Source organism: Octopus bimaculoides, chromosome 26 (assembly GCF_001194135.2).
Source record: "Octopus bimaculoides isolate UCB-OBI-ISO-001 chromosome 26, ASM119413v2, whole genome shotgun sequence".
NCBI lineage: Eukaryota > Metazoa > Mollusca > Cephalopoda > Octopoda > Octopodidae > Octopus > Octopus bimaculoides.
Window position 1 is genome coordinate 16,767,977 of NC_069006.1, and position 13,351 is coordinate 16,781,327.

The window sequence follows — 13,351 nt, forward strand, 5'->3', positions numbered from 1 at the left end:
CATACCCACAGTTTACACAGGTAGAGTAGAATAGTTAGTGGGCTGTTATGTAGATAGATGTATGTATATATGTATATGAGCGTATGGATATGAAAGTAAACAGATCAACATACAGACAGATAGGTACATAGGTTATATGAACAGACAAGCACACATACACAAATGAAGACTGAAACACATGACCATATATACACACACACTTTACTTCACACAAGGACACATACCCACACATATGGAGATGCACATCCATACATACAAACACAGCAGCATTCGTCCTATTTTTCTGGACTGCCATGTTAGCTTGGCGATAACTATTAATACCCAGAACTTTAATAATATGGATAATATTGAATGTATGATTTTATTTTTATCTGTTTATTACTAGGCACAGTAGCATTCTTATTTTACTGCGAAAATATAACAAACCATGGGGAAATATTATTTTGCTTGGAAACAGGCAAGGGCTAGCAACAAGAAAGAGCATCTGACAGAAGAAAATCTGCCTCTGCCCGATCCATGCAAGCATGGAGAAGTGGACCTTAAAATGATGATGAATTCTATATCACTTGTTCATCCTGCTTCATTCATTCATTTTTCCATTCTATATTATAGAATAAATACTTCTTTTGGTTATTACTGTTACCTACAATCATGATTAATTCTGAATCAGAAGATACGGACTTGGTATTTTATGATGAAAATCTCTTTGGATTGGACCCCTTATTTCATATACATTGCAAACTGTTCATTGTTGATGTCCTAAATCTTTCACCTTACCCAACACTTCCAGGTAAGTGATACACCCTATATTACAGTCATTTCACTCTTTGTTTTGTAACCAGCACTTCCAAGTGGGTGACATACCCTAATTCATTTCAATCCTTCACTTTATAGTTCTTGTTGGTGTGGAGGCGCAGTGGTTAGGGCAGCGGACTCGCGGTCATAAGATCGGGGTTTCGATTCCCAGACCGGGCATTGTGAGTGTTTATTGAGCGAAAACACCTAAAGCTCCACAAGGCTCCGGCAGGGGATGGTGGCAAACCCTGCTGTACTCTTTCACCACAACTTTCTCTCACTCTTTCTTCCTGTTTCTGTTGTGCCTGTAATTCAAAAGGTCAGCCTTGTCACACTCTCTGTCACGCTGAATATCCCCGAGAACTACGTTAAGGGTACACGTGTCTGTGGAGTGCTCAGCCACTTGCAAGTTAATTTCATGAGCAGGCTGTTCCGTTGATCGGATCAACTGGAACCCTCCACGTTGTAAGCGACGGAGTGCCAACAACAATTCTTGTTGGTAGTGTTTTTTAGTTGCTAATCCAGCAGACCTATGATCAAAGATGATCCAACCATGACATCTCTTTTAATCAGAAATAATAATATCCAGTGTATCCTTTTCTTAAGATTTGAAGCTTTAGTGATGTTTGTCTACTATTTCTAGCAGGTTGAGTAACCCTGTTTATGCCTCTCTTCTCACGCTGTTCATTCATTTACTTTCCCCAGACGGAGTCTTTTTGGTTTAACCTCAGCAATGGTTGCAAAACTATCTCTAACATGGCTCAGTCATATATTACAACTTAATCTCATTGCTTCCATGTCACTGCTCTCCATTCCTACAGCTCTGTCATAGTACTGCACTACTATGTAGTCCACTCCCTCTTCTCCATTTCTACAGCCCTGTCATAGAATTGTACTATGTGGTCCTTGCCCTCTTCTATTTCACTTATTTTTACATCCCTCCCATGGTACTTTGCTACTATTTTAACTGTTTTGTACCACATTTCATGATGGCTAATTGAATGAATAGATAGGTAATTACTGAGATACAATAAAATGACTGAAAAATATCTTAAACTTTTACTTACAGGAGTTTATTGTTATAAAAACCATCCTATATTCAAAGTTGATATCATGGGAATAATTGTAAATTGCCAAGAAAAAGACCGAAACTTTATACTCAGAGGTAAGCTATTTATTCTGTAATTATTTGACACTTCTTGACTTTACTGTCAGACACACGCTGATGACCTTGTTATAGCTGAATCTCTACCTGACCTAGAGAAGAAATTTCAGGTGTGGAAGTAAGGCCTGGAATCAAAGGGCCTTAGAGTTAATCTAGCAAAGACCAAATTCCTAGTAAGTAGGAAAACAGACAAATCACAAATCTCTTCAAAGAGATGGCCCTGCTCATTGTGTAAGGAGTTTGTTGGTAGAAACTCCATGCATTGTACTCAGTGCGAACTTTGGACACATAGGGGGTGTAGCAGTATCACAGAAAGGTTAATAAAGAAAATAGTCTTAGTATGTGGTAAATGTGCAGATACAATAAACTTCGTCAAATGCTCAGTATGGATAGTTGCTAGAATAAGAATAGGTTGAGCAAAGTTCAGAGAGTTTCTGTCACTGTTGGTAACTAAAGGCCTCTCTTTCAGAGTGAAAGGCAGATTGTATGATGCCTATGTATGTACAGCTATACTACATGGCAGTGAAATATGAGCTATGACTACAGAGCACTTGCAAAAGCTGGAAAGAAATTAAGCTAGCTTGCTCTGCTGGATGGGTAATGTCAGTGTGGAGACAGATCAGAGTGTAAGTGATTTAAGAGGAAACTGGGTATAAGAGGCATTAGATGTTGTGTGCAGGAGAGAAGACTGTGCTGGTATGGTCATGTGATGCTTACGGATGAGGACAGTTGCTTAAAAAAGTGCCAAACTCTAATTATAGCGGGAACGTGTGGAAGGGTAGACCCAGGAAGATGTGGGGACAAAGTGGTGAGTAAAGATCTTCAGATGCTGGGCCACACTGAGGAAACGATAAGGCACTGGGAGTGGGGAGATTTGCTGCACTTGAGAAGATGCATTAAGCTACGTAAAATCAGTCATCCATACATACATGTCCTTTGTAGGTGCATATGCCACACAAAATGCACTTGTGCTGGTACCACATGAAATGCACTTGTGTGGATGTCACATAAAATGTAGTTGTACTGGTGCCATATACAATGTACTCATGCCGGTGCTGCATAAACACACTCCTGCCTGTGCTGTTTAGATGCACTCATGATGGTGGCACTCTGTAAAGTGGTTGGTGTTCAGAAGGGTATCCAGCAATAGAAACCATGCCAAAACACAACTAGAGTCTGGACAGCTCCCTGGTTGGTCAGCTGTCAAACCGTCCAATCCATGCCAGTGTGGAAAGCAGACATTAAACAATGATGAATTTGATGATTTATTATTTGGTATCGAAATTTTTGTTGCACCAACTGCAATTTTTTTTATTTAAACGAATGGGATGCAGTGGAATAGCATCAATGATCAAGTCACAGTTGATGCAACAACAATTTTAACACCAAATAATAAATGTTTTAATAAAGTTAACAGTCTTTGTGTGTTTTTGAATGGCTAATATAAGTCTTCCACATTATTTGTATTGGTTTCAACATACTGTCTCAGATCAAATTACTTGCTTGGGAAGTACACCTCTGCAATTTATTTGTATTTTTGTTTAAACATTTAATATAGTTGATGATGGTACTGGTTTAATATCTTGCTGTATTTGGAAGGAAAAAGTGGAAGCTGGAGGTAAGTTGGTTTGTTTGCTATTTTGATTTTAACATTTTTAGCAGTTACAGCTCCTACATGTAGGTCTGCCTTTGTTTCTAGCAAACTGAGATATAGTTAATTGTTGCCCTTGTTTAGGCTTTTAGGCTTGGATCAGCCCTGATCAAGCAGACGTAGGGAAAAAAGATATTCCAGCCATGACCATCCTGTTTTTTTTTTTGTTTTGTTTTTTTCCTGTGTGTAAGGAACCCAGAGTGGAGGCGCAATGGCCCGGTGGTTAGGGCAGCGGACTCGCGGTCATAGGATCGCGGTTTCGATTCCCAGACCGGGCGTTGTGAGTGTTTAATGAGCAAAAATACCTAAAGCTCCACGAGGCTCCATCAGAGGATGGTGGCGAACCCTGCTGTACTCTTTCACCACAACTTTCTCTCACTCTTTCTTCCTGTTTCTGTTGTGCCTGTAATTCAAAGGGTCAGCCTTGTCACACTGTGTCACACTGAATATCCCCGAGAACTACATTAAGGGTACACGTGTCTGTGGAGTGCTCAGCCACTTGCACGTAAATTTCACGAGCAGGCTGTTCCGTTGATCGGATCAACTGGAACCCTCGACATCGTAAGCGACAGAGTGCCAACAACAACAAGGAACCCAGGAACACGTAATCTAACCTGTCCTCCTTTCCTTAGATATTAAGGTATGATTTAGGGAAGTCTGGTTGTTATTTCTAGCAGTGATCCAATTACATACTCTTTGTTCGAGGTAGTGTTAGCTGAGCTCAAAACCTGATGGAGAGGAATAGTGGATTTTGGGAATGAAAGGTTTGATAAACTAATTTACCCTTAATACACTTTATGAAGCTGAAATCTTCACAAATTACCCCAATCACTCCATCTTCCTTTTACACAAATGTCACTCTATTTTTAATTAACACTCTTGCTACACAACACTAAATACTTGGCTATAAATTATTTTAACTCTAACCTTACTAAAGTACAACTTGAGAGAGACATTTGGGAGACTTAGTTTTGTCTCTTGCACAATCCAATATGAAGTTCAGCAATATGTTTGACACTACAGGGTAGTGAATTGGCAGAATTTCTAAGGCATTAGATGAACTGTCTTGCTGGGTTTGAACTCTGGATGCTACCATATTATCAAGTAAACAAGGCTTCTCTTATATTTTCAGACAATGACTTCAGGAGTTTACTTCCAGAAAGTTTACGCTTGAAAGCACATTCGTTGCATCCCGTGTTTAACCATGGAGAAATGGTTCACATTCGAGGAAAAATAAAGTCTTACAAAGGTGTCAATAGAATAATGATAAGTTACATTAGTATCCTTTTTAAAAAGTCTTTGAATTTTCTTTTTTAACTGTTTGCAATCATTCAGATTTTTTTTTTATATTGATTTCCTCTTCAATACATATTTAGTTTGGTACTTATTGAATGGATAAATTACCTGTTAAAAGAGAAGAGACGCAATTTGATGCACTGGTCTATTCTAACACAAGCATACACACACACACACACACACACACACACATTTGTCTATCTGCCTAATGAATATTGGAGAAAAAGTAGAGTATATTGATGTTAATGCAGAAAAAGGGTACGTGGAGATTAGGGCATGATAGGTAAGTTACATTAACATTGAGGGCAGGCAGGTAGGGTATGATGTCAGGAGTGGCCAGTTTAGGTACACTGACTTTAGTGGGTGTCGCGGTACATGGACATTAGTGGGGTATTACAATACTGGGAGATTAGTGGGAAAATAAAGTACATGTACATTAGGGGTAGGTTTACAGGGTATATTGAGTGACACGTAAAAGCACCCACTACACTCTCTGAGTGGTTGGCGTTAGGAAGGGCATCCAGCTGTAGAAACTCTGCCAAATCAGACTGGAGCCTGGTGTTGCCATCCGGTTTCACCAGTCCTCAGTCAAATCGTCCAACCCATGCTAGCATGGAAAGCGGACGTTAAACGATGATGATGATGATGATGATGATGAAGGTGTATAGTTATGTTACACTGATGGGGTACTAAGTACATAGACATGAAGGGTGAATTAGATGTGTATCAGGAGAAAAGCTAGAGACTTAGACATTAGGGGTTAGTTTGGGAAAAGGGTGTGCTAGGTTATAGTTTCTTCTGTATCATGTTACATCTAGTTTTGAAAAACTGAAGCAAGTTCCTTAACTCTTGTCCCACCAGCACCAGTGTCCAGTGCTTCTGCCGAAATCGCTCGTATGTTTCAGCGTCCATATTTGTACAAGACTGTCTATGACCAAACATTAGTATTGGCACCTGAAGTTCAGAAGTTGCAGCTGAAAACAGATGACATAAGAACCAGATTAAAACCATTGGTAACCGTTTTGATGTTATTTATGTGTAGAATGACTTCTGCACAAACTGGAATGGTTTAGAACTGTGGTTCCCAAAGTGGGTGATACTGACTCCGCTGGGGGGTGGGGTGGTAAGATCCTGCGGGGTGTTGAAGAAAAATGACCTTCCAATCTTTTATTCAGACAGTTTGTCTATAACTACATAATTGAATATACCTAGTTGATTCAGCAGACCTATATTAAAGTCGTTCCAGTTATGACCTTCCAGTCTTTTATTCAGAGATAGTGTATCTGGGACTATATAATCAAATGTGTCCTTGTTGTTTAGCCCTACATCAATCTTAATCCAGCAAACCTATGATCAGTGATGTTCCAGTCATGACCACCTACTCTTCTATACAGACATAGTTTATCAAGGACTACATTATCTAACGTGTCCGTCCCCATTTTCATGGTAAAGTGTTATTTGAAGGATATTTTACTGTTATTTTTAGTAGGGCAAGAGGCTATATTAGAGACTCTAGTGTTGGCTCACCAGAAACAGTGAAGCAATGTGATTACCATCACACATCAAAACAGAAATTCCTTTATTATGTGAAGTGTTGTTGTTGTTATTCCAGGAGAATGTTATGAAAGAACTACTGGCCGATATAACAGTGTTTACTATTAAAACTATCAAGGAACATGACATTTTGCACAGAATCAAAGATATTCTTGGTATTGATCAGGTATGCCATAATCACCATCACCCTAATCATCATCACCATCATCATCATCACCATCATCATCACTGTTTTTACATCTGCTTTTTCCATGCTGATATGGCTTGGATGAGACTTACTCAGAGAATTTTTTTTACAGTTGTATAACCTTTCTTCATTAACCCCCACTTGTTTTACCAACTAATGATCTACAGGAGTTGCAATATTTACAGAAGACAAACAAATATTGAAAATGAGAAGTCACTCAGAAAGATGCACTCATTCATGCATGCACACACACACACACACACACACACCCTAACCCTAACCCTTGCTTATGATGACAGTGTTAAACCAGACAATAAAGTCAACCATTCAAGGAATACAAAATTAGTCATAATTCTGCTCTGCCTAACACTGCATGGATGTTGTTCATTTATTGTTTTTTTTTTTCCAGTCCTTGGAATACGTGGAGTGTATGATGAATAAAGTCTTAAAACAAATGGAACTCCAAGGCTTAATATGTTCCCGTTCTGATATTGCAAATTCAACATATGAGGTATGTTTCATCATTCTACTCTAAATGGCTGCTGCTTCTTTTTCTGACAAGTGTGACTTTATCTTCATTTTTCATTTATCTATATTTTCTTTAGATTCTCCTTTGTACTACTGTTACCACCAATAACCTAGAAAACTACAATGAAAGATCTTCCACTAGACCGAGATTTATTATTCTTTGGTTCCTCGGTATTCTTAGATTCTATACTACCTGTGATATGTGTGTCATTAGTAAATTTCACAAGAAATGATGTTTCTAATCATTATAATTCCCAAATTCCCAGGTCTTGAACAGCTTCTGATTCATGAGAATGCTGTCTCTCCTGATTCAATGTAATAGATGCATTATGGCCAAATGGTTAACAAGTTCGCTTCACAATCACAAGGTCCGGTGTTCAATCTCACTGCATAACGCCTTAGGCATGTCTTTTGCTACAGCTTTTAGTCAGCTCAAACCTTATGAATGAAACTAAGTAGACAGAATCTGTGTGGACACCAATCAAATGTTTACACTTGCTGATTCTATTCGAGAATTATATTAAAAGTACATGTCTGTAGAATACTCAGCCACTTATACATTAATTGAATAAGTCTGGTAAACCAGTTGATTGATGAACAACTGAATATTCATCATCCTACAGAGATCCATTTACTTTATGGTTCTGTGTATCATCATCATCGTCATTTAATGTCCATCTTCCATGCTGGTGTGATTTGGATGATTCAACAGGATCCAGTGAGTGGCAGGACTGCATTCTGCTCAAATGTCTGCTTTGATGTAATTTTTCTGGTCAGATGCACTTCCTAGCATCATTCATTTTACAGAGTAATTTTTCTTTTTTGTGTCATAGCAGTGTACTAGTGAGGTCACCATGTAACTCACAAGACTAAGATCCTCCTTAACTGAGTGTGGTTATAGTAGAGAGGGAGGTGACTTTATGCTACAGGTTGAAAAGTAGAAGCAGTGGTTCCCAAAGTGGCCGGTACTACCCCCTGGGGCTGGTGGCAAGATCCAGGGGGTGGGTGTTGAAGAAATGTGGGGTGATAAACGGGTGGCCAAAAGGGAGCAATAGATGTAAAAACAACTAAATAATGGATTAAGTTAAGTTTTATTTGTGAAATACAGTTGTTTTAAATTTGCTGCAGAAAGTGGTCAACGTTTGTGGTGGTGGGTGGGGAAGGGGCACTAGGAATGTGACCTGGGTGCCAAGGGAGCAGCACCCTGAAAAATTCTGGGAATCACTGGTTTAAAGTATATTAATATATTAACATTGGCATACATGTTCTCATCAGCCTACAAGTTTAGGATATTGAAGACTTTCTGTGGATTTTGACACCAAAAGGATTCATAAATTACCTTTGATATTTTAGTATTCTTTGCTACTCTAGGCACATGGCCCGAAATTTGGGGGGAGGGGGCCAGTCGATTAGATCGACCTCAGTACACAACTGGTACTTAGTTTATCGACCCTGAAAGGATGAAAAGCAAAGTCGACCTCGGCGCAATTTGAACTCAGAACGTAAAGACTTGATGTACCGCTAAGCATTTCACCCAGCTTGCTAACGTTTCTGCTAGCTCGCTACCTTGATATTTTTGTATTATCAGTATAGCTAGTTACTGGCTATTCTAATAACTGGAGGAGAGAACTTTTAGAAATATTATAAAGATCCAATGATGATTCCATGATATTCCATCAGATTTTGCCAAATTTTTCCTTTTCCATGCTGATATGAGTTGGACAGAGTTTATTGAGGCAGATTTTTTTACAACCAAATACCCATCCCCTTCCCCTGTTGCTAACTCTCACCTGTTTCCTCATAGACAGACATGTTTTTGCAGAATATTGGAAATGAAAGTAACTGCTTATCCAAGCAGTAACACTTATTTACAACTATGACATGATGTCAAGAAGACAAACATACACAAATTCATGCATGCACACACACACATACACACACATACATATGATTTGCTTCCACACTGTTTCTGCCCACCAAATCCACTCACAAGGCTTTGGTTGGCCCAGGGCTATCTTCGAATTCTTATCTCAGTGGCTTGAGTGAGTGCCCTGTGACAGGGAGACTTGTGGTTCTTGTCTAGTGTATAATACAATAGTGACTAGAATGAGTGTCCAGTCCCATGTATGCTTGGAATTCTCATCTAGTGTATGATACAATCTTGACTGCAGTGATAGCCTAGTAATAAGCATGATATTAATTTTCATCTACTGCATAATACAAAATCAATAAGAGTAAAGGCCTTGTCTTTTAGATACTTGTGGTTCATGAAAGAAATAGATTTCATGTTGGTTGACTTTGTGAATTAATTTTGATATTTTTGCCTCTTGCAGTCATTATTGAACCCCGGAACTGATCTGAATTTATTAATTATGGATATTATCAAGAAAGAAGCATATAATGGTAATGGTAAGTGGTTTTTTTGTTTGTTTTTTTTGGTGGTGTGGATGGTGGAATCATTAGAGTATCTGCTGTTTGGCCATTTGGTATTTGTTCTGAGTTCAAATCATGCCAAGTTCAACTTTGTCTTTCATTGTTCCAGGGTCATAAGGAAATACCTGTCATTAAATCAACAGTTTCCAAGGCCTAAATTTGAGACCTTGTGACTTTGTAAGAAATTATTAATTTGCTTTTAATCTACATGTTTGATACAATTGCTTGCTGGGTTATACCTAGCACCCTCAGGCAAGTGAAGGTTAAAAGATGTTTAGATATAATTGAAAGTTTGGAGAGGAGAGGAGAGGGCAGAAATACAGTCATGATACAACACAAATATTCAAGTTGATAGGGATTTTCTAAGGATGTGATCAGTACTTGTCAACAAACTTCAGTCTCTAAATCTCTGTCTATTCAAAGGATCCTGAAGTTTCCAGATCCTTCTTTTCTAGACTGGCCTGCTTCTTGGAATCCTTCAAGCCTGTAATCTGAAGCTGCTAATGACTAACCTACGCTGAAGGGTACATTCTTCACCAAGGAAAGTCTTTGCATTAATGAGCAACCCTGTATCTCACTTTGTGGTAAGAATGTAATCAATCTGGTTTGCTTAGCCACCAGATTGATAGGTTATCAGGTGACTGGTTGGCTTTCTGAAATTGGCGTTGTAAATTATTAGGTTATTCGCAGCATGGAACTCCAGAAGCCTTGTTCCTTCTTCATTACAAGAGCCATCTTCATGGCCACCATACATACTGTGGAAGACACCCAGTTGCTGCCCAACATGTCCATTGACATCACTTGTCACAAAGATAAGGTCACTGTTATCTGTCTTTAAAGTAGTCTACGTCGTCTCCCTCATTGGACACGAAACTCAGCTTGCGAAGACTTATTGGGGCAAGCGAAAGCGAAATTGTGATGGCACCTGTGCCCAGCGTCGCCTTTCTGGCACTTGTGTCCGCAGCATGTGTAAGGACTTTCGAGTGAGATCGTTGCCAGTGCCCCTGGATTGGCTCTTGTGTGGGTGGCACATAAAATACACCATTTTCAGCATGGCTGTTGCCAGTACCGCCTGACTGGCCTTCGTGCGGGTGCCACATAAAAGCACCCACTACACTCTCAGAGTGGTTGGCGTTAGGAAGGGCATCCAGCTGTAGAAACTCTGCCAAATGAGATTGGAGCCTGGTGTAGCCATCTGGTTTCACCAGTCCTCAGTCAAATCGTCCAACCCATGCTAGCATGGAAAGCGGATGTTAAACGACGATGATGATGATGATCCTTTTATTTGGCAGAGACAGAGATAATTGTTGCTGTACTATTTTGCAAAATTAGTCTATGTTTAAGTACCCTATCGCATACTCTGACTACCTCAATCACCTTATCTACCCATTTCTCAGCTAGGAGTATGCTCACACCACCTCTCCTCACTGTTGCCTTCTCAAATTTTATACCCATCTATGTAGTTAGTAATTGAAAGCACCATATTCTCTTGTGAATTATCTCCTTACCTTTAATTTTTTTTTTTTTCCACAGAGCATGGGTGTTCATTAAAGACTCTGAGAAGTTCCCTGGAGAAGACAAGTCAGTATACTGACATATCAGATGTCGCTGTTAACTGTTGTCTTGACCAATTAGAAAGCAATAGCAACATTATTAAAATCACAAGCACTTTTTTTATGCCCACTTAACATTTACAAAGAATTATAAATCATTAAAGTTATTAAGTATGTTTTAATAAAAATGATCGTTTTCTGAACTGTTTGCCTCATTTATAAATGAAAGTTCAGGTATGGCTGTGTGGTTAAGGAAATTACTTAACAACCATGTAGTTTTTGGGTTCCCTCTCATTGCATTGCTTCAGGCTGGCCAGAAGCTCTTCACACAAGTAAATACATAAATACAAAACAAGGTGGAAAAAAAGCAGTACTCAAATACTGAAGGCAAAGTAATATGCTTTTTTATCAAAGCTGCAAAAACATCACAAAAATCTGCTACTCAGAGTTTCACATTCCCATTAGTCAGGCAGTTGTGATTAAGAATGGAATAAAATTGTGATTGTACTTGTAATATTTAATTTGATAGGATTCAGTTTGACAAATAAGCATTTGAACTTGATTGGGTAATTTTGCTAACATTTGGGCTAGTCAGTGGTTTATAAAATTGAACAGTAAAATATGAATATACATCATTCGTTTAACGTCTGCTTTCCATGCTGGCATGGGTTGGACATATATATATAATTTAAATTAAGCAGAAAATGGAGAAATCTTGATCAACAATTGACTACCATTGATTATTATTTAATAAAAAACTTTATCCTATCTAACAGTCGTTTCTGTTTCTTATTCCAACTACTAACTCTTCTAACCTTATTTATATATATATAAAATATAAATGAATAACAAAGATACAAACATGTATAATTGTCAATTCATTACAGCCGTTTTGAGTGACTCCTTTAATTGATCAATGAAAGCATTACATCATTACAAAGAAACCCGTTCTCATCAGATGGCTGCATAGACTTCAAGCATAAAGGACAAGTTAGATATCTAAACATATTCATATCATCACTAGAGAGCAAATATTTACAATGATTCCACAGCTAAATTTTTTGGCAGAATGAAAAAAGGACAGTACAGCGACACAAACCAGAAATTAGCATTGGCTAGAGTGTGGGGGAAAGTAGTGCACAAGATGCCTCAATCTAAGTACCTAATTCAACTGAATCTAAATTACATTTTACATATATATAGATATATATACACGCACGAGTAAGTACATATATGCAAAACAAGGTGAAAAAGAAAGTATAATATAGAAAAAAGCTTGAGTTAAGGAGTCGTGTATGTCCAGAATAGATTAATTAATGGTAAATAAATAATTAATAGAGACATAAGTTTGTTTTATAAATTTAAAACCCATGGATTGAATAAGTTCCTAGGTTAAAAAATCCAATAATGGGTTTATGTAATGCATACACACATATACAAACGTGAATTCATATATATATGTATGCAAAATACATGCATACATATACACATAAACACACATACCTACATGCATGTTAAGCATACATATACCTTCATGTATATGTACGAATACACACGTGAGCAGATACACATACATACATATGAATATATATACTCATGTATGCACACGTTTCTACATATATATATATCATATCTATATATTGGTGGGCATATGTACATGCCCACCAATACATGTACATACGTATGTATCCATATGTACACACAGATAGACACAACTATATATATATATATATACGCATATGCGGTCACCAGAGAAAAAGGAGAAAGAAAAAACAATAATTAATAATCTTGTAGCCATTTGACAGTATCGTAACATTGTTGGGGGGGGGAGCTATGGAAAAGGAAAAGAGAAAAAAGAAAAATAGAAAACCAAACGTGCATATACATATATGTACACACAACTATGTGTACATATACATGCACATACACGCGCCCATATGTGTATAATGTGTATGGATACAACAGGACTTGTACATGTGTGTAGTCACACATGGCATGGATATATGCACTCACATACACATGCAAATACCAGTATACGTTCATATATACTTGCACACAAATTCACACGTAGTCACACACATACATGTACATACATAAACACCCATACATATATATATATGTATGTATGTATATATATATATATATACATATATATATATATATATATATATATATATATATATATATAT

The 13,351-nt window shown here is 37.8% G+C and overlaps 2 protein-coding genes across 7 annotated transcripts in view; one reads left to right on the forward strand and one right to left on the reverse strand.

Annotated features, from left to right (window-relative positions):
* Positions 1-11,917, forward strand: part of LOC106883034 (CST complex subunit STN1) — a 19,116-nt gene extending 7,199 nt beyond the window's left edge. For 2 of the 4 annotated variants that reach the window (XM_014933895.2, XM_052976958.1), the window contains exons 2-10: positions 613-790; positions 1,865-1,960; positions 3,519-3,578; positions 4,744-4,890; positions 5,769-5,920; positions 6,520-6,627; positions 7,058-7,159; positions 9,510-9,585; positions 11,143-11,917. In XM_014933895.2, coding sequence (XP_014789381.1) covers positions 652-790; positions 1,865-1,960; positions 3,519-3,578; positions 4,744-4,890; positions 5,769-5,920; positions 6,520-6,627; positions 7,058-7,159; positions 9,510-9,585; positions 11,143-11,297 — 1,035 coding nt within the window. In that variant the 5' untranslated portion in view covers positions 613-651 and the 3' untranslated portion in view covers positions 11,298-11,917. The remainder of the gene's footprint in view (positions 1-612; positions 791-1,864; positions 1,961-3,518; positions 3,579-4,743; positions 4,891-5,768; positions 5,921-6,519; positions 6,628-7,057; positions 7,160-9,509; positions 9,586-11,142) is intronic. The other 2 variants (XM_052976959.1, XM_014933893.2) reach the window with 2 other exon arrangements.
* LOC106883030 (unconventional myosin-XVIIIa) overlaps positions 1-13,351 on the reverse strand; it is a 237,634-nt gene that overhangs the window by 200,184 nt on the left and 24,099 nt on the right. The window lies entirely within an intron of this gene.